Source organism: Eptesicus fuscus, chromosome 20 (assembly GCF_027574615.1).
Source record: "Eptesicus fuscus isolate TK198812 chromosome 20, DD_ASM_mEF_20220401, whole genome shotgun sequence".
In the NCBI taxonomy this organism is placed as follows: domain Eukaryota; kingdom Metazoa; phylum Chordata; class Mammalia; order Chiroptera; family Vespertilionidae; genus Eptesicus; species Eptesicus fuscus.
The window spans coordinates 39,660,072-39,680,357 of record NC_072492.1 but is presented as its reverse complement, the minus strand read 5'-3'; the positions used below and the strand labels follow the sequence as shown (position 1 = coordinate 39,680,357).

General features: G+C 57.1%; 1 protein-coding gene across 2 annotated transcripts; it reads left to right on the top strand.

The window, feature by feature from the left end:
* Nucleotides 1-90: 90 nt before the first annotated feature.
* MYCBPAP (MYCBP associated protein) lies at nucleotides 91-19,110 on the top strand. 2 transcript variants are annotated; one of them, XM_028128642.2, is made up of 19 exons: nucleotides 91-187; nucleotides 6,295-6,422; nucleotides 7,271-7,430; nucleotides 7,580-7,683; nucleotides 8,498-8,681; nucleotides 8,945-9,060; nucleotides 9,612-9,762; nucleotides 10,857-10,972; nucleotides 11,062-11,177; nucleotides 11,574-11,685; nucleotides 12,226-12,415; nucleotides 12,881-13,068; nucleotides 14,104-14,250; nucleotides 15,025-15,441; nucleotides 15,827-15,948; nucleotides 16,567-16,682; nucleotides 17,126-17,268; nucleotides 17,391-17,561; nucleotides 18,930-19,110. In XM_028128642.2, exons 1-19 carry the CDS (start codon nucleotides 145-147, stop codon nucleotides 19,029-19,031), a joined length of 2,826 nt encoding a protein of 941 aa, XP_027984443.2. In that variant the 5' UTR covers nucleotides 91-144; the 3' UTR covers nucleotides 19,032-19,110. The 2 variants fall into 2 exon arrangements, with proteins under 2 accessions (XP_027984443.2, XP_027984442.2); XM_028128641.2 differs by lacking the exon at nucleotides 91-187 and adding an exon at nucleotides 308-443.
* The last annotated feature ends 1,176 nt before the right edge of the window (nucleotides 19,111-20,286 follow it).

Sequence of the window (20,286 nt, the reverse complement as noted above, 5' to 3'; positions counted from 1 at the left end):
GCTCCCCCAGCTCCCGGGGCCTCGCCCCACCTGGCTGGTGATGTCAGGACGCCACTTGTGACGTCACGGTCGGGCCCCGAGGGGTTCCACGCCCGGGTCCGCGCTGAGGAGGAGCGGCCTTTGGCGGCACGTGAAGCTGATCCGATGAAACCGGTAGCCCCCAAGCCGTCTCCGCCCAAGCTGTTCGGTGCGTGCGCGCCCCCGCGCGGGGCGCTGGTTGCTATGGACGCGGCGGCGGCCGCTGGGCCGGCGCGCAGGGTCGAGGGGTCGCGGGGTCGCAGGGTCGCGGGGTCGCGGGGACTGCTGCTCGGCCACCTTATCCAGGGTTCCCGCGGGGTAGGACCAAGCTCTCAGGCCGGCGGACACTATGAAGTCTCTAAAGAAGGAATCCCGCCTCAGGATCACTCCAAACAAATTCTTGGAGGCTGCAGAGAGCTTGAAAGGTTGGCGCTGGCTGCCTTGGGCGCTCCGGAGACCGCGGCAGGGGCAGGGGTGCTTGGATGGGATTCACGACCCGGGGCCTGGAGGATGGGGGTGACACCAGGATGGAGGTAAAGATCTCTGGGGAATGGGGTATGGGGCAAAGGTGTACCCCGTACCTGAAGAGATGGTGAACAAGGCGGAGAACCCCTCCCGCCCCCAAGGGAGGGGGCACGGGGCACTGGGGCTTTGGGATGGGGACATAGGAAGTGGGGGACTGGCTGAGGCCTCAGAGTTCAGTTGTTGGGGAGATGGCCCTAAGCAGGAAGGCATAGGAGACCCCTACTTGGAACCATATCTTAGGATGGGACGCAGAAGGGAGGATCTGGGTGGGGGGACGGGGGAGAGGAAAGCCAGGAAAGTTTAAGACGAGGAGAGACAGGACATGGGGTCCTTGGGGGAAGAAATGCTGGGAGGAATGCAAGACACATGCTGAGGTGGGCAACCAACCAACCTCAGTGGGATTCTTTGGGGGATGGGGGGTGTCACCTAAAAGTCCTGCTGGAAAACAACCAAGAAATGCTAACTTGGCTAGTTCTATTTCTGGCTACCTTTTCCCACCACCTACGTGCCTTTTTTGGCTGGGTGACACCTGTCCCGCTTATAGAACCTGGAGACAGTCACTAGACATGACAGCTTCCTGGCCTCTGCAGCTCCCCTCTGGGAGCCGGTGGGACAGCCCCAGGGTGCCTGAGAGCAGGCGGATCCCCAAGGACACGTTCCCGTTTGCAACTCACCCTCCCTTCCATCCTTTTTTGTGGTTTCCATTTATTTATTTTATAATTCTCTATTGATTTCAGAGAGGAAGGGAGAAGGAGAGAGAGACAGAAACATCAATGATGAGAGAGAATCATTGATCGGCTGCCTCCTGCACGCCCCCCACTGGGGACCGAGCCCGCAACCCAGGCATGCTCCCCTGGCAGGAATCGAACCTGGGACCCTTCAGTCCACAGGCCGATGCTCTATCCACTGAGCCAAGCCGGCCAGGGCGCGGTTTCCATTTATGGAGGGCCTGATGTGTGTGGGCACTGTGCTGGGCAACAAAGGTACTGGTATTAACGGTGTGGCCCCAGCCCTCAAGAGATTAATTCCAGTGAACTCCCGGAGGAGTCACCGGACACTGTAAATGCTGCAGTACAGGCACCTGTAGGCATTGAGGGGGCTCAGAGCACCTGACCCAGTTCCTCGGATGGTAGACTGAGGAGGGAAGGTTTTTTGAAGAAGGTGACACATTTCTTTCTGGCCAACCAAAAACAAAATAAAAAGGAGCACTTGACTTCTCCAGGTCTAGGGAGCAGCGTGAGCTGAGGCGTGGAACTGTGAACTTGTATGACCTTGGTGGCCAGGGCAGAGGTGGCCAGTGTGGAGGAGAGGGAAGGGAGCCGGAGGGGCCTGCACAGGTGGGTCAGTCCATGAAAGGGTCAGACCACGAAAGCCCACTGTGAGGAGAGGGGTCGGCCGGCTTGGAGTCAAACTAACAGGAGCTTAGCTGATTTTCAGCCTGGCTTTCTTTAATGCTGCTTTATAGCATGAAAGCCCGATGTAGGCTACATTGAGACGCTGTTTCACGACACGATTTTTGGTGGTTGTGTTCATCCTCACCCGAGGATATTTTTCCATTGATTTTCAAAGAGAGTGGGGAGAGACAGAGAGAGAGAAACATCGATGTGAGAGAGACACATCAATTGGTTGCCTCCCGAAGGCGGCCCTGGCAGGAGCCCCAACCAGGGCCGGGGTGGAGCCTGCAACCGAGGCACTTGCCCGCCCTTGACCGGAATCGAACCCAAGACCCTTCAGTCCGAGGGCCAACACTCTATCCACTGAGCCAAACTGGCTAAGGCACGATGCACTGTGTAACAGTTAAGAGAGGAAGAGAGAAGAAGAATAACTGGTCTCCTTTCCCAAGGGCAGTCAAGGGCTTCCCTAGCTACTACTTACCTAGTCTCTGGAGATCTTATCAGATTGGAATAAACCAAGGAAAGATTTTTCACTGCATATTTTTAATAAGGGGAAGTTGAGTTTATTAAATAGCCCTTGAGTTAATAACATGCACCAGGATGAGGAGGGGAAAAACCCCAAAGTATTCAGTTCCTCTAAATATCTCAGGGGAAGCCTCTAACTACGGCCCCCTCCCCCCATTAGAATACAGCTAACCGAGTGTAATCTTGTGCTAGGTTACTCCAAGGTCTCTGAATTATAAGCCAAAATCGAGCAAATATTGTGACTGTAAACACTTTCAGGTCTTGTTGCCAAGGCACAGGGGACTCTCCCAGGTCCCCCTCTCCATCAAGTAAAGCTCTGCTCCGGGAGGGACAGCCCCTCCCTGGGTATCCCAGCACAACCCCGAGGTCAGAGTTCCCTGAAGACTGTAATGAACACACACAAAAAAATAATAACATTTAGATAAAACAAGAAGCAGAAAAATTGAGACCCAGTTTCTCCTCCCTCTGCAGCTATCCTCTCTCCCTGCCCACTCCTTCCCTACCCCACCTGAACACCTTGCTTCCGCCTGCCCGGTCTAGCCCCAGCAGAGGTACCACCTGACTGCCCCACTCAAGGGGGCTGACGTCAGGATCAGCTGTGTGACTCAGCAGGAGCCCCACTCCGCCTGGGTTTCCAGACCAGAGAAAAGGAAACAGCTGGACCTCTAGTCTACACAGTCCGTAGTGAGACACCCTTGGACCCTGCAGCATCTTCCTGCAGGTCCTAAAGTGACCGTAGACCCCCTGGCTTACCCTCACCGGATGAATCACTCTGAAATGTGCTTTCATTTCATTCTCCTGGACCAAACCTCCTTGCTGCCGACAGAGGATGAGCAGCTGCTTCCGCTTTGCTTTACAAAAGTCACCAGGCCCTGGTGTCCCCGGTCTCACTCCCACCTCCTCCACAAGCCTCTGTGTCACCACGCCTCACAAATGCCACACTCCGCCCCGCCTCCACCTTTGCTCCAACTCTGACCCCACCTGGAACACCTCTGTCTGCTGCTCCACCTGCGAAGCCTTCCTGCCCTTCAAGGCCGAGCTTGGCCTGGGAAGCTCCCTCTGACCCCTGCAGCCGCTCTCCTGAACCTCTGGCTAGAGCCCTACACTGCATGGGCCACATCCATCTGTTCCTGCTTTGACATGGAACCAAACCTGTTATCATCTGTGCCACTAATTTTAGGCCCTTACGCTATGATTCGTGTGGGCGAGTGTCTGGTGTCTTTTTCAGTTCCTCAGCAGAAGGAGCCATATTTTAACTTTTTTTTTTTTTTTTTACTATCTTCTCCATACTGTATAGTACCTAGAAGGTACTTGGTAAATATTTTCCAGGGCGAGTGAAAGTTTAAAATGTACGTATGATTTGGAATATTTTGTATAACTAGAACACACCATTCCCTGGCTGTATGTTAAGAGAACCTTCTCAGATAAACCTCAGGCCAGAGTTCCACTATTTCAGAAATCTGGGTTTTTTTAATTTTTTATTCTTTATTGTTAAAAGTATTACATGAGTCTCCTTTCCCCCCCCCATTGACCTCTCCCCGGCTGCCCCCACCCCCCGTATTTCAGAAATCTTCAACAGTGGTGAAGTTTTATACATTCGAACATGATCATCAGACACCCACCAGTAAAAAGCACAGAGCTGGAGATGTTTAATCCCCTTGGGAAGGCATAGAACCAGCCAAGGTGGTGGACAGAGGAAGCAGATGTCCTGGACAAGAGACATAACACCATCACATTTATAAAAGCAGACCTTCCGTTGGTCCCAGTTCTCTCTCGGGCTGCCACACCCTTTGGTGGCTGTATAGGTTTTGTAAATCACAACCCAAGGCTGCACCTCCACACGTGGCAGCGGGTGGGACCAGGGCCACGCGGTTTAGCTGACGATGCTCCCGAGTTTCCGCCGACCCCAGGGCCGAGGAGATGGACTCTGGCCCGGAGGCAGAGAACTTAAGAGTTATGTTTAGAATGATTCTGGCTTGGGTTTTCTTGTATGTGTGCTTCTTTGTCACCAATTATGTGGGCATTTCCTAAAAAAAAGAGAGAATCTGACTTTGGTAACCAAAACACCGGCTTTGATGTGTTAGCGAGATTGCCTTTTAAAAAAAGGCGAGTGCTTTGGTTCCGTGTCAAAGCAGGACACAACCTGGTTCTGTTTTCACGTCCCTGAGGTCGGGACTCGGGTTTTCTTTTGATTATATTCCGTAGGCCTTACATCAAACCATTCTAAACCAGAGGGCAGCAGACAGGAGGCTCCAGCCAGAGAAACGAGATGCATGTGAAATGTTAGCCCACCCCTGTGGGGGGAAGGCAGGGAGGGCGTCCTCTTTGGAGAATGACTGGCTTCGGGCATGAGTTCTCCCTGCCGGGCTCCAGCCTGGCCCGTGAGAGAAAGAGGCTCAGAGCTCTCCAGCTCCACCAGTCGCTGGCGTCATCAGCCGCTTCGTGACTGCCGTAGACCCCTAAATCATCTCGTCCTCGGTTTTGCACCCCCTAGTCCATTCCTTGCTACGTCATGGCCCCCGGGGTGAAGTCCTTTGCACGGCTCACTAAGCTCTTCGTGATACGGCTCCTATGTCCCTCTCCAGGCACGCCTTCCTCCCTCCCCGCTCGCTACCCTCCAGCGATTTTAAAAACATGCTTTGCGTTCCGGGGGGCGCTCCATTCTCTCTCGCCTCTAGGCCTCTTTCTGCTCGTCCCTGTAGACTGCCTGGTCCCCAGACCCTTCCCCTGGTCTATGTTCTCTTCATCCTCCAGCTCTCCATTTAAACATCACCTCATTAGGAAGCCCGCCTTGACGACCCCCAGAATTGGGCGGGGACCCCCCTGGCTGCTCCCATAGTTCAGCCTGACAGCCTTGTCTTCATGGATGTGTACTCTTTGAAGCCTTATGTTCCCAGAGCCTGGCACATAGGAAATACTTAAACAGTATGTATTAAATGGTCAGCCATGGGTGTTCTGTTACCCCCCCAGAGCATCGGTATTTTAACCAATGTCTTAAGAAAGCTGATGCCGCCCTCGCCGGTTTGGCTCAGTGGATAGCGTGTCGGCCCGTGGACTGAAGGGTCCTGGATTTGATTCCGGTCAAGGGCACATGCCTCGGTTGCAGGCTCCTCCCGGCCCAGGTCCTGGTCGGGGCTCGTGTAGGAGGCAACTAATCGATGTGTTTCTCTTGCATCAGTATTTCTCTCTGTCTTTCCCTCTCTCTCCCGCTCTCTCTCTAAAAATCAATGGAAAAATATCCTGGGGTGAGGATTAAAAAAAGAAAGCTGATTCCTTCACCCATGAGAATGCAGCAGTGCTAGCAATGGAGGAGCTGAGAAAGCATCTAGCCCAGGTGTCCCAGACCACGGTGCATCCGAACCCCCTGCCGAGTTTTATAGAACCAGCTCCCCAGGCTCTGGCTCCACGCAGGAGCCAGGAAGCTGTAGTTGTAAAACTCTCCTGAAGATTGGGAGGAAGACACTGGACTGATATTTGGGAACCACTGATTTAGCCCAGCTTCCTCTTTTTACAGACAGGAAGACTCGAGGCCAAGAGAGGTTAAGTGATGTACCCAAGGTTGTCCAGCTTATAAGTAGCACAGCCTGGGCGGGGGCGGGGGGGGGGGGGCGGCATCTTTCCATGTCAATTCCAGCTAAGAAGCCTCAGTCAGTGAGGCAGGCCAAGGGCCACGGGCAGGGGAGCCTTCGAGAAGGAACTCCCGCTGCCCCAGGCAAGTGCAGCCCAGTCTCCCTGGCAGCCTCTGCTGCCTGTGGCCAGCTCTGCCTCCCCGCTCTGGGGCCTGATACATCTGTCTATCTAGAAGCACTTGTCACCTTCTGTTTCTCTTCAGAAAAGAAGCGGGCAAAGGTCCCTGAACAGTCCACACCCCCCATTCAGGAGGAACCCGAGCCTGTGAGCAATGTCCTGCAAGGAGATGACATTCTGGCCTTGGCCATTAAGAAGGAGAACTTGAAGAAGGTAAGGGTGAAATCCAGGGACCCCTTCCTGCCGAGCTTTTCTCTCCCAGCCTGTGTGTTCTAGAACATCAACCACGTCCACCCTCTCTGCCGCCTCCTTCCTCACAGGGCGTGTCTGATTCCATGGAAAAACCCACTGGGCGCAAATTCTTTTCACTTCTGCAGCTAAAGGAATGTACCGTGTTTGTTTGAGCATTCCTGAGAGGCATATAGAACCACAGGGGAACGAGAGAACGAGGTGTCTTGCTCCCCATGGAGCCAAGAGCCGTCATCCCCATTTCACCGACGGGAAAATGAGTTTGAGAGTCAAAGTCACAAATGCGGAAAAACCTGCTACTCCCTAACCCCAGGCTTTACCTGAAAGAATCAGGCACTTCTCACCTGAACTGTCTGGAGGCACAAAATGTTTTTGTTGTTTTTTTTAAAAATCCTAACCAGAGGATTTGTTTATTGATTTATTTTTGTTTTTTTAGAGAGAGAAGAAGGGAGAGAGAGAGAGAGAAACACCGATTGGTTGCTTCTCCTACATGTCCCGATGGGGATCGAACCTGAAACCTAGGTGTGTGCCCTGACCTGGAATCGAACCCACAACCTTTAGGTGTATGGGACAACGCTCAACCAACTGAGCCACCCAGCCAGAGCACAAAATGGTATTTTTCCCCCTCGAAGACATTATTAAGTCTCTCGTCTGTTGCAGAGGCGTTTTCCTCGACAGAGCATATGGTCAGAGCTGGAGAAACAGATTTGCCAGCCTTCAGGAATTCCACAAAGACTTCGGACAGAGGCGACGGGGTGTGTCTCCTCCTCCAGATCTCAAGTGGAATTCTCCTCTGTTTTGTTTCTTTATAGCAACACATTCCTCGCTTTATTGAAACAGCAGATAAATCTGACATCACCCAGAAATTTCTCATCCGTAAAGTCAAACCCAAGGATCCTGGGAGGAAGGTCTGCCACTTGGTAGCACATCCTGCCACTCCAGATGCCACCATGAGGCCCCTGGACTACTCCGGTATGTCCGGCCCCGGCCCTGGCCCCGCCGGCCTCAGAATTCACGGGTCAGCCTGGAAAGAAAGCGGGGTCTCCATCAGAAAGGAGCCCCCGGGAATCATTGACATTCACCGCTCGCTGCAGCTTGTCTTCCACCCCCCTTCTCCCCAGGTCCCCGTGACAGTTTCTATAGCGGTGACCAGATCCTGCCCCACCACATCTTGGGGAGTCTCCACGACTTCAGGAGAATTGCAGTCGCTCAAGGGAACATCGAGGTTCGTTTGCACAGAGCTGCCTGGACGGGGCCAGTCACCAGAGTCCTTCCAGTCTCACACCTGCAGAGCCAGGCAGGCTGGGGTTACAAAGACAGTCTAGTCTCTGGGCCCCGGAGTCTGAAGTGACACGTGACCCTCCCCCCGAAACAGTGACGCCCGCTTCAGCGAGCTTCAGCCCAAGTCAGGAAGTCACTCTAAGGACGCAGAGGTGCCTCGGGGAACGCAAAGGCAATAGCGTGTCTGGCTGGGTTAGACTGAACCCACAAAGGCATCAGGGTTCCGGGCCTGTGCCCCCTAATCGCCTTCTGCTCCTCTGTGCACCGACTCTGTTTTCCCTTCTCCAAAACCCGGCCTGCTCTCCTCAGTCCACAGTTCCAGGGCCACACAGAGGGCCTGCGTGTCCCCGACTTTCCCACCATGCAGTGCTGCTCGCTGTCTCGGTTCCTTCGCTTCCCTGGCTCCAGACTAAGAACCTCACTGGTCAGGGGCTAGCCTGGGGTCATCTAAAAATGACCCCGTCACCCTGCAGGGGAAGGCGTCCGTGAACATCAGTCGGCGGACAGACACAGGGAAGGGTCTGGAACACAGCCTCAGCACAGAGGTCCCCGTTCTGGGAGAGAGGAGACTGGCGGCGGTTTCCACGGCCCCCTGGTTCTGGGACCTGTTTTCGGTCACTCACAACCGCCGGGTCCTGAAGAGGAGGGATCCCCAGCAGAGCGGGCGCACAGCAGGGATTTAGGCCTAGAGAAGTCTCAGCTCGGCCCCAGCTTAGCGCCTCTCACCACCACCCCCACACACACCTTGTGCTTTCCAGCTGGCTGAGCTGATCCACACCCCACCCTGCCTGATGACCCTCGCCCCAGCTGCTGACGAGCCGAAGCAGGAAGCCCCCAAGGAAGAGAAGCCACCTCCCTGGGCCCCGCCTCCTCAGCACAACTTTATGAGAAACTGGCAGCGCAACCTAGCCCTGTGGAAGAGGCAGCAGGAGGCCCTCAGCAGTGAGCAGAGAGGATGGGCGCCCGCCTGGCGCCCCCCCCACCCTGCCCCCGGCACCCGGCCCTGCTGCTGGGCGCGCTCTCTCCCTGTGCCTGTCCAGTGATGGACTCGGGCTGAGCGCGTGGTGCCGTTCACTCGCTCCCCGGTGTTTCTCACTCGGCGGGTCCTGAGATCAGTCCAGGGACGGGGCTGGCCGGTGCTGAGTGCTGGGCCCCTGTTGGCTCCGATTCGGTGGAGGGGCTGCATTCTCGGCTCTTCTCTCCAGAACGCCTGAAGAAACCTGTCAGCGAGCTGCTGATGCACATCGGGGAGACCTACAGACAGATCCAGGAGGAACGGGCGGTCATTGACCGAATCTTGCCCACGCAGCATGATGGGAAGGTAAGGACAGCGTTCCCACGCGCCCTGCGAGGAGGAGGTCTGGACACAGGGACGGCTGCCTGCCTCGGTGTGCACAGCGGGGGACATGACAAATCTATCCACTGCAAAGCAGTGTTACGCCCTCAAGGCCTTTATTAAAAGGACATTATTGGTCCTATTATTGGGCGTTCAGGGACTGGTCAGTTACGTAATTCAGCCTGTGGTGGTCAGTGGTGGTCAGTGGTGAATGTGAGGAGAAAGACAGCCCGGGTCCTGAGTTACTAGAACAGTCCTGGTGTTCCCTCTTAAAGGCCGAGGCCCCAGCGTTTGGACGACCCAGGGTACCCCGTTGTGTCTGGTGTGCGAGTGCAGTGTCCGCGCCACCCACACTGTCTGGGGCCGGGGAAAGGCTATCGGAGGGCGACCTGAGAACAAGAGTGTGCTTGCTTCTCTCCTGCGAATCCCCGGAGCGAGCGTCTGTTGTCCACGGTGCTCTTGCCTCCCAGCGCCCCAACCCCCAGCCCCTCTCCAAGGCGTCCAGGTGATCCGACTTGTCTGCCCATCCTTGCCAGTGCTCTGAGGAGTCCAGTGGGTTCTGGAGTCGACTGGAATACTTGGGAGACGAAATGTCGGGTCTGGTCATAACGAAGACAAAAAGTCAGCGTGGCCTCCTGGAGCCAGTCACTCGCATCAGGAAGCCGTACTCCATCCAGGAGGAGATGGGTGAGGAGCGGGGTACCGGGGGCGCGGGGGGCAGACAGTGTGGCCCTGGTACGGGACCGACCGGGGATCAAGTCTCCTAACCCTCCGGAGGTCGAGTCCCCAGTTCAGTTAGACAGTGATAGATGGAAGAGGGGGCGGAAGGGAGTGAGAGGGAGGCCCTAGGGCTGTGCGGCGGTCCAGCAGCCATGAACCACTGTGGCCTCTGAACACCTGGAATGTGTGGCTGGGCTGGGCTGACTGAGATGTAAGTGTAAACCAGTGACGGGCAACCTTTTGAGCTTGGTGTGTCAAACTTCGCCAAAAAACTGAGCATAACTCGGGTAGTGTGTCACTTTGAGGGAAAAACATTATTTCGCGATATTTGTAGTTTAAATAACATAAATGTGTAATTGTTATATATAATTGTATTTAATAAACCAAAAACTAAATATTTAGTGCTGACACGCATGTCAGAGGTTCACCATCACTGGTGTAAATGATGCACTGATTCGTACGTGAAATTCCTTATTAATAATTTTTATACTGATTGCATGTTGAAATGGTAATATTTTTGATGCATTGGGTTCAACTAAAATGAATCCCCCCTGTTTCTTTTGACCTTTTCCAACCATCTGGGCAGTTTTAAAGGACGTGCCTCACGGTTGTGGTTTGCGTGCTGTTTCTATTGGGTAGCGCGGCTTTCAAGGCTGCCGGGGCCCCTGCGGTCAGAGCACGTGAGCTGGCCTCTCTGGCCCCCAGTGTCCACATCTGTGAAACCCTGACGGGCTGTGAGAGGGTGAAAGGAAGCACGGTGTGTGTTAAAGAGGTTCTGGCCCCCTGCTACACACTCAGTAAAGGTGGCTGCTGTTGCTTTTACGCATTATCATCCGAAGATGCGGTGGTTTGGAAGCTAATTTTGCGGGAGTCCTGTGTGGGGTGGCCAAGGCGCAGGAATGGGCAGGAGGACTGGAGCCCAGCTGCACAGGGAAGCCGTATTCCACCCCCCACCCCCTTTCCCAGAAATGGTGCTGGCACGGGTGTGTTCAGAGCTCTTGAGAGTGAGGGGAAGGGGCCATGGCAGGGCCCGTACTGAGGGCCCTCGGACCCCGCGGTAGGATTGCTGGCCCGGAAGGACGCGCGGTACCGCTACACCTGGGACCGGAGTCTGTTTCTGATCTACCGGCGCAAGGAGCTGCAGCACATCATGGCGCAGCTGGGTTTCAGCCAGCAGGTTGGTCATGTCCCCGTGCCCCGTCCGAAGCCCCTTAGGGTGGCACCTGCCCTCAGTCGGCTCATCTTTCCTTTCTTGGTCTCTCTGAGGACATTGATGGCCTGGAGGTGGTGGGCAGAGGGCAGCCTTTCTCAACGGTTACAGTGAAAGACTTTTTAGTGTTTGAAAAGAGCCAGAAAAGCTCCTCTGGAGACATAATAGGCGTGTGAGTCGGCCTGGGCCCTAGGGAGAGAGGTTGGGGAGTGGGGCTCCCCCCGCCCCCCGCCGCCGCCCCTGATGCTGCCGCCCCCTCCTCTAGCCCATTCCAGCACCTGTGCTCGCTTCCCCATGGCCACTGCTCCCTCCTAGCAACCAGCTCCTAATGGGGATTTCCCAGACATCCCTTCGCTGGGGAGGGGGCGCTCCAGGCTGTGCCCATGGAGAGGCAGCACTGTGTGTGTCCGAGAACCTCCCGCCTACGGGAAGGGAGCCGGACCAGGCCGAGCTCCAGGGGAGCTGACGATGCTCCGTGGGAGGGCAGAGCTGGCAGCCACTGCTGGGGGCTCCATGTGGCCAGGCGATGGCAGCCTCCGGGGAAAGACGCCATTGGTTTTCCTTACAGCGATTTATTGACCGACTACTCTGAGGCGGCCCCCATGCCCATTCTTGGCCCTTCTCTGCTGTTCTGTGGGAAGCCGGCCTGCTGGATCCGAGGCTGTAACCCCCATGACAAGGTACGCCTGCCTTTGGCCTCGCCCTCACCCATCCTTGGGTGCCGTCTCAAGGTGACTGGCCGTCACAAGGAGCCTGCCGCTTCCCGCCTGCATTTTTACCTGGCCTTGCATTCAGCATGTCTGAAAATGGTAACAGCAAGGCTCGCGCGACCCAGAATCAAGTCACAAGGCCGAAAGGGGAGAGTCACAAGCCGCCCCGTTTGTACCCAGTCCCCAAGAATGCGTGTAAGCAAACTTCTCCCACTGGGCGTGGCTCTAGGGAGGTTCTACAATATTCTTTGGATGCTAAGGAGCAAAAATGTTCATCCGGTATAAAATCTGTTTTGTTTTCTCTTCTTCCTGCGGACGGGCCCCTCAGGGACAGCCGCTATCGGGGGATGACACCCCTCTGTCTGAGAGCAGCCAGGCCCTGGAGGCCCCGGGACCAGGGGACGTTCCGTGCCAAAACCCAGAAAAGTCCCTGGCAAACTGGGATGAGTTGATCCTCCCAGGACAGGGCCTCCCCGTCCAAGACACGTCTCACGCCGCCCCCTCCCGCAGAAGCAGATTGGCATCGCCGTCCGCCTGACCTTTGAAACCGTAGAACGGCAGAAGACATCTTCGGAGCTGACCGTGGTCAACAACGGCACCGTGGCCATTTGGTACGACTGGCGGCGGCAGTTCCAGCCGGACGCTTTCCAGGACCTGAAGAGGAACAGGACACAGCAGTTCTACTTTAACAACCGGGAAGGTACCTGGGAGGCGCGGCCGGCCCTGCGCACCTTCATGTCCAGACGCTGACGTCGAGCGAGTGCCCAGCTCCTGAAAGTTCAGGCCCCTCTTCCCTGCCTCCTCCCCTCTATTTCCTCCGTGACGCGTGTTATCTCCTAACTGTTCGTGTCTGCTGGGGGCAGGGAGGTGAGCCCCGGGGGAGCAGGAGCATTCTAGGGGTTCAGTTACATTGCACAGACCCGAGGCCGGGATGACCAGCTGCGCCTGTTTCCGGGGGCTTTCCCATTTCAGCACCGAAAGTCCCCCAACCCAGGAAAGCCCTCCTTCCCGGGCAAACCAGGACGGGGGGGCGTGGGGGTGTCACCCTGCCTGGGGCTCGGTTAAATGTATCCCCAGAGGCTTAGGACTCGGCTACCTGCGGACATGCAGGCGTGGGGCTCCGTGAGCTCCTTCTCAGTGCAAACCTCTGTCTCTGCCCCCTCAGGTGTGATTCTGCCTGGAGAAACGAAAACCTTCACCTTCTTCTTCAAGTCTGTGAATGCTGGGATCTTCAGGGAATTCTGGGAGTTTGGCACTCACCCCACCCTGTTAGGGGGTGCCGTCCTGCAGGTCAATCTCCACGCAGTCTCCCTGGCCCAGGACATTTACAGGGATGAGAGGAACTTACTGGAGGTAAGGAAGGGAGCCGGGGCCGAGGCCCCGTGTGGACATCAGATAGGTCCAGTGTCCTTCCTCGCCCTGCCTGCGGGGCTCTTGTTTCTCTCGGCTAGTCTGGCTCAGCAAACCACCTCCCAGGACTTTGTGAGGTAAAAGGTGGGTGGGCAGGCCAGAGCGGGGCAGTTTTGAGCCCCACCCTGCCTGGCTCCCACCGCCAGGAAGAGATGAGGCTGGGCCTCCGGGTGCAGACTTCGTGGAAGTACTTGAGCACAAACCCAAGGAACGCCCCTGCACGGGTACTGTATCTGTTCACTGCTGTCTGGTACCCTCCAGTGGCGTTGCCTTTAACTGGCAAGACTTCAAAACCACAGAGAGCAATTTAACCAGGGGGGCCGGCACCCGGGAGCGAGTGTGAGGTGGGGACTGGGCGTCTGCCGGGCCCCCACCGCGTCCATCGCCTGGCCGCCTGGCGTTGCCCTCTGTGGGATTCCGTGGAAAGCTGTGCTTTTCTGTCCACCGTGGTCCCCAAACACGAACCAGCTGCTGCGGCTGAGGCTCAGCCTGCGGCGATCGGAGATGACTGTGACACGTGCAATGTCTGTTTCATTTGCTAGTCTAGGACTGGCCTCTCTCTCGGGATGACCCCGTTTCTGTGATACTGACTGTGTGGCCAAGTCACATGCTCGGCAAGGCCAGGGGCTGCCCCTGGCCTTGGCCTTCCTAATCTCTGGGAAATGCTGCCGGACCTCCTGGCCCCGCCAGGGTCAACTTCTCTGGAACTGGTTCCTCCTCGGGATCCTTCCAGCCTCTTTTAGGGAGCAAGGATGTTTGGGGAGACCCAGGGAGTTTTGAGTCTGGGAATAGTTGTGTGTGTGTGTGTGTGTGTGTGTGTGTGTGTGTGTGAGAGAGAGAGAGAGAGAGAGAGAGAGACAATGGCGGGAACTCAACCCCTCGGAAGGCACAGAGCCCTGAGGGACCTGGCTCCCTCCGGGGTGCAGCATGGGTTTCGAAGGCCTGAGCTGTCCGCTCGTGCCACCTTGCCTCCCCCAGAAGGAGCTGGCTTCCCACGAGGCGGTCACCATCGCGCAGAGCATGCTGCAGGAGCTGCTGGGCGGCATCCTGACCCCCGAGCGTGTGCCGTCGCCCGTGGACGCCTATCTCACGGAGGAGGACTTGTTCTACCACAGGAACCCCCAGGTACAGCCCAGCACTGGCCCCCCGCCCCGTGGGAGGAATAGCAAACCCTCCGATGCGCCAGGACCTCTTCTGAGCGTCTTCCATGAGTAACTCACTTCACTTCCCAGCAGCCCTGTGAGATGGGTGGTACTACTTTTTTTCTAAAAAAACAACAAAAAGCACAACCAAAACCTTTATTGTTGAGAGTATTACATATGTCCCCCGCCCCCTCTCTCCATTGCCCCTGTCCACCCAGTTCCTGCCCCGCCCCAGGCCTTCACCACCCTATAGTCTGTGCCCCTAGGTAATGCATATGTGCACGTAAGATCTTTAGTTCGTCTCTTCCCGCCGCCCACCCCCCTTCCCTCTGAGATTGGTCAGTCCATTCCATGTTCCCATGGAGATGGGCACTATTTCTATCCGCACGCTACCTGGGGGAACTGTGGCCGAGGGAGGTTAAGTAATTTGCCCAAGATCACGTGGCTCCTAAGTGGATGCTTGGTGAGAACAGTTTCACCAACTCCTGCCTTCAAACCCAACGTTACTTGGAAGCTCACATGCAAAAAAAAAAAAAAAAAAAAATGCTTGAAGTTGGAGATGCTCAGGTTGAAGGCGAAGTGGGGATATCCTCTGGCCAGAGCCACTCCTGCTGGTCCCTTCCCTTCTCCTCCATCAGTGCTCTTCAGGGATGGGAAACCGGCCCAGGTCCACGGGCTCTGGGTCCGAACCGCCCCCCCCCCCCCGCCCCCGCCGCCCCGCCTCCTCATCACGTGTCTTCCCTTGCCTCTGCTGCAGCTGCATTACCAGCACCAAGTCGTGCAGAACCTGCATAGACTGTGGTACCAGTACATGGTCCTGCCCTACAAGGCCGAGGAAGGCAGGCCGAACGAGGAGGAGCACACGGCGCCCCGGGCCTGGGCGGCCAGGAGCCAGTCAGGCTATTTGGACAAGACCACGCTGCAGGCGGACTCTCTGGCGTACCCGAAGGGCTCCGCCATGGAGCCCCAGCAGGAGAACGCGTACTTCAAGGAATCCCAAGATGCTTTCAGGCCCCAGAGGGTCCGAGTGGGGACCAAGGCTTCTCCGCGGAAGAGCATCATGGAGGAGATCCTGGTGGAGGGCAGCCGGGACTGGGACAGCACCAAGAGCCCCTGGGAGCAGGCGGGCCTCCCGCCGCCCGAGTGGGACCTCTGCCTGGAGGACTTCAGGGAGGTGGGGCCCTGACGCCGAAGGCGCGGGTGGGGAAAACAGCTCTGGCACAGCGGGGTGAGGGAGGGCCCCAGCGGTGCCTCTTGCGCCCATGGGCCCGGAAAGAGCTGTCTCTGGGCTCATCTCTTTCTGCCTCGGGTGGCTAGGCCCCCGTGGTGCCCGGAGGGGCTCCCTCTGTGATCCTGGCAAACCTTGCCAAAGGGATTCGTGGGAACAGGTTTCTGAAGGAGGTCCCAGGCTCCCACAAAAGGCACCCCAGACAGGTTGCCCATGGCTATCTCGCCTCCCGCACACCTGTCCTCACAGCACCACGCCCATCACTAGAGGACACAGGGACCCTTGGTGTCCTGGGCACAAGGGTTGCTCATGGTACCTGTGACCCTGCCAGGCAGCGATGGTACTCCCCGAGGAGAACCAGAGAGAAGATGCCCTCATCAGGCTCAACAAAGCAGCCCTGGAGCTGTGCCAGGGACAGAGGCCACTGCAGTCGGACTTCCTGTACCAGATGTGGTAGGTGCCCCACCAGGCCAGCCTCATCTCCTCCCCTTCGTGGCATCGGGCCAGGGTGCTAAGCAGGCAGTCCCAGCACGCCAGGGTGCGGAGCTCCCCTGAGCTCAGGTCCCCGAAAGATGCTACCACCGTCCATGCTCGGCACCCGCCGCAGCCGCCCCTGCAGCCTCCGGCTGCTCCCTGCGGGGCCGTCACAGCAGAGGAAGCACCTGGACCTTCATTTTCTTCCTCGTCCTTTGTTTCTTCTCAACGAGCAGAGGAACGAACGGAGGAGAAGCCAGAGGGCGGTGAGAGGAGGGGCGTATTCCACAGAAAGCCTCATCCCTCGGGGACCGGCCTTCCTGTCGCCGGTTTGGAACTTGTGTGGAGAGGCTTCGGGGTGGGGGGTGGGGGGGGGACGGGTTTTCGCAAGGCCCTCCGAACACGTCCCTGGTAGCCGGCAGCTGGGAATCTTGAGCGAGATCCAGCCATGGTTTCAAACGCTTGCCCAGGTGCTGGTGAGGATGCTGGCTGGACAGGGGCATGGCACGTCCCTGGCATCTCCTGGCACCAGTGTGTCTGCAGGTTCCAGGGCAAATGAAGGGTGATGGCTTGTCTCCAGTGTGTCTTGTCCTCTAGTTTTCAGCTGTGGCGGGACGTGATTGACGGCCTGGTGATCTACTCCCTGTGGCTGAGGGCTCTGCTGGGCCTGCCCGAGAAGGAGACCACCTATCTGGACTTGCCAGAAGAGCTAGGTCAGACTCCGCGCAGCCTGCCTGCCCGCAGTCTTCCCTGTCCCCTTGCCTCCGCCTTGCACACCCTCTGGGGGGACCTCTGTTGATCCATGGAGTAGGCCCCTGCTACCCTTTTATCTGTTGCCAAGGTTTGGAACCCGGAAGTGACCTTAGTATCACCTGGGTTCACATCCCTCGTTTTGCAGATGGACTCTCAGAAGGATTAAGGGTTTGCCCGTGCCATACAGGGGGGAGTGGCGGAGCTGGGACTAGAAGCAGGCCCCTTGCCCCTGCCCCACAGAGTCCCCTTCCACAGGGCCATCCGTCCACCCCTGAACCCGGGGCTCTGCTCCTCATCTGTGGGAATCCTCTCAAGGCTGCTGAGAGCACTCGGCTTTTCCTGACTCCCGCCTATGGGCGCAGCGAGGCCGCAGTCCACACTGTCTTCCATTCGCCTCCCTCAGATCGAAAAACGCCTTCCATCATAGAGACGAAGGTGACTCCCGGAAGAGCTGGGAAGGAGGACCGGAAAGGGATAGCCCAGGAAAGGAAGCAGTTGGGAATCAAAGATAAAGAAGATAAAAAGGCCAAGGCGCAAGGGAAAGAGGCACGCTCTGGGGCGTGGTCTGGCCTGGGGCGGGGCTGGGATGACGCGGGACCCTCCCGGTGAGGCCCTGGACCGCCCTCGGGAGCTAGTGAAGGCGATGCGTGTCTCCTCTCTCCAAGCAGGACCGTTTGAACAGCAAGAAGCAAAAGGCAAAGGACGACAAGAAACCTGCGAAGTCTTCGAGTCGGGACAGGCTTTACGTGGAAGACCCTGTCCCTGACATCACCGTCACTTCTCAGGAGCCCATCGATCCCCTGGTCATGGAGAAATACACCCAGAGGATGTACATGGAGGTGAGGGCAGGCCCCGGGCCCAGCCCTCCCCTCCCTCACACCTGCGCTTCCCCCACTCCCTCATCCATCCCGTTCGTTCGACAAATGGTAAGTGCCTGCTGCATCCACAGGGTAAGCAGCGCTGCCCTTGTGAGGGGCGTCCTCCTGTGTGAGACAGACGTCGTGACTAAGTAACACATCTGGTATGGCGATGAGCCCTCAGGGAGAGAGAAACAGACCAGAGCCAGGGGGACGACAAAGGCCCAAGGGCAGCGAGGGGGGCGGGGGAGAGGCCTCATCGAAAAGGTGACATCGAACAGACTTGAAGGGAGGTGGGGTGGCCCTGTGGACCCCTGAGGAGCAGTGCCCTAAGGAGAGGAAGCAACAAATGCCAGGGGAGGGAGGAGCCAGGAGGACAGAGGGCAGAGGGGCCACCAAGAGGGGGCAGGTCATGTGGGGCTTTGTAGGCTATGTGAGGACTCAAGAGTTTTTCTGAGCGAAACGAGAAACCAAACAGGGATTAGAATAGTAGAGTGTGACAGGGTCTGACTTTGGGAGCTAGACCCAGCGTGTCAGAGGGCATCTCGGCCGGAACACCATGCTGAGTGGATTTCTAGCGAGCATAAGGGTTTTGAAACACCAGAGAGACTTCATGGTAACGCATTCTCAAGCAGTAGGTCCTGAGAAACTCATCGTGTGTTGTGTTGGGTTCGCAGTTAGGGTTGCTGTTTGTCTCGGGGGCGGGGGAGGGGGGTCCACAAAGCCACGTTCAATCTGCCCGTCTAATGGCGAGGCTTTGCCTTCCTCTGGTGTGGACAGCTGGGTGGCTGGGATTACTCTGCACTGTGGGGACACCCTGGATCTCATTTGACCAGAAGCTCCGTTTGCTGCTGGTGACATCCCTGAGACTTCTGAAGGCTGATGGAGGCAAGTTATCTTAGGTCTCCGAGGACCCGTGCGGTGGACTCGCTCAGCTTTCTGAAACTAAGTCCACTTGCTGAGGCGTGTGTGGTCCAGCCCCACTTAGGGAACAGCTTTGGAAACATTTCAGGAAGTAAAGTTGGCGCCTGTGAGGCCAGAGTAGGATTGGGCCACCCCAAGGGAGGAAATGGGCACTGCTCCCCAGACCCCAAGAATTGCCCCTTTTAACCATACTGGGCCCCAATGTCCCCATACGTGCCAGGGCCCAGACTGGTTTGAAAAATGCAACTATTTTCAGAAACGAAAGTTCTACAGAAATTCTCACCGCTTTGGTCGTATCCCCTCCCCAGCTGTTCTCAGTGTGGAGTGAGCATGCCCGCCCCCCCTCATCGCACAGTGGGCGCTCCCTCGTGGAGGTGTTTTCCACAGAGCAAGCCGCTGCCTGTGACGTTTGTCCTGTCCTTCCAGGTCTATGGGCTGCTGGACGCCATGGTGACGAACCTCATGGTTCTGGCTGATGAGCTCAAGCCCCAAAGGGACGTTGAGGAGCATTTGCGCCCTTGCACTTGACGCATGTGCCCAAGCAGGCTTCTGGGCAACTGGTTAACAAACAAATCAATAAAGAGCCTTTAAGTTCCTACCACTTCCACCAGGCTTCCTGTCTTGAATGCCGCCTCTTTGATGAGATCAGCTCATGGCCCAGGTCCTCCCAGGTCCCACCTGCCGTCAGGTCTACCCCTCCCCACCCCACCCTGTCCCCTGGAGTCATCCAACAGGCAGTGAGAGAAACGCACCTGGGGAGGTGATATGTGGGATGCTGAGCCTCAGAGCAGGTTGGTAGCAGGACAAGGAATGAAGCGGAGGGTAGGACAGATAGCATCACCCCTCCCAGTTCCTGCTCCCGGCCTTCCTTCCCCCACACGTTTGGGGTAGTGCTTCCCGGAGCCAGGTCTTCCCCAAGTGTCATCACCAAGTATGACAACAGCTGAGACTAGGAAAACTAGACGCCCTGGGACCTGGCTCCCTGAGACCCTCCCACTTCAGCTGGGGCCAAGGGCCCTGTCCCGGTGTCTGAGGTCATGCTCACCATACTCTGCACCCCTAGAGGCTGGATCCCTCTGTCCTCGGCCAGAGGTTACTATTCCGGATTTCAGCGTGTGATCCTACAGGAAGGAAAGCTGGCACCTGCTAGAGCCTCTGGCCTCCTTGAGCCACTTTTCTGCCTTAAAACCAGCCTCTGGACTTGATCTCCCGCCCCTCGCTCAGGGAAACGTGCAGTGGGCAAGAGATGGCTCTTGCGAAGAAAGGTGCTGTCAGCTCGGGCTCAGTGCCGTCCTTGTTCTCTGGCCAGACTTCCTGTGTGGAGTGGGCGCCAGGCTCCCCGAGTTTGAAAAACGACGTTGCTCATGGTGGGCTTGTTGCCTGAAGGGCCGATGGAGCAGAGGTGGGAGTGGGAGACCCAGGGGGTGGCCACAGTCTCCCACCCGCTTGGTTTTGCATTTGGTGCTTCTGATAAGGAAGGACCTCGTGGGCCTCGCGCATCCTTCCGTTGAGGCAGAGGAGGAGGTTCAGGGAGAGCAGAACACTTCCTGTTGTCGAGGCAGGGAAGGGGCTGTGCCTGGAGTCCTGATGCCCCTGTCAGGATGGCCAAGAGGGCCAGCTGGGGGCCCACAGTGGGCATTAACTACAAAGACGCCAGCCCCGGGGAAAGGTCCTTCTGGGGAGGGGAGGGGGGTTGGGGCCCCCCCGGCCGTCTCCTGTTGAGGAGGCAGGGGAAGGGTTAACTCGCCGCAGGGTGGGAGTAGGCCACCTGCACAGGCTCTCC

What these genes read in the sequence shown, in the direction of transcription:
- MYCBPAP (XM_028128641.2), top strand. Translation starts at nt 368, where the DNA reads ATGAAGTCTCTAAAGAAGGAATCCCGCCTCAGGATCACTCCAAACAAA. An exon ending in GCAGCAGGAGGCCCTCAGCA is followed by an intron (nt 8,682 to 8,944) that starts GTGAGCAGAGAG and finishes TCTTCTCTCCAG; the next exon opens with AACGCCTGAAGAAACCTGTC. An exon ending in ATGAGAGGAACTTACTGGAG is followed by an intron (nt 13,069 to 14,103) that starts GTAAGGAAGGGA and finishes TGCCTCCCCCAG; the next exon opens with AAGGAGCTGGCTTCCCACGA.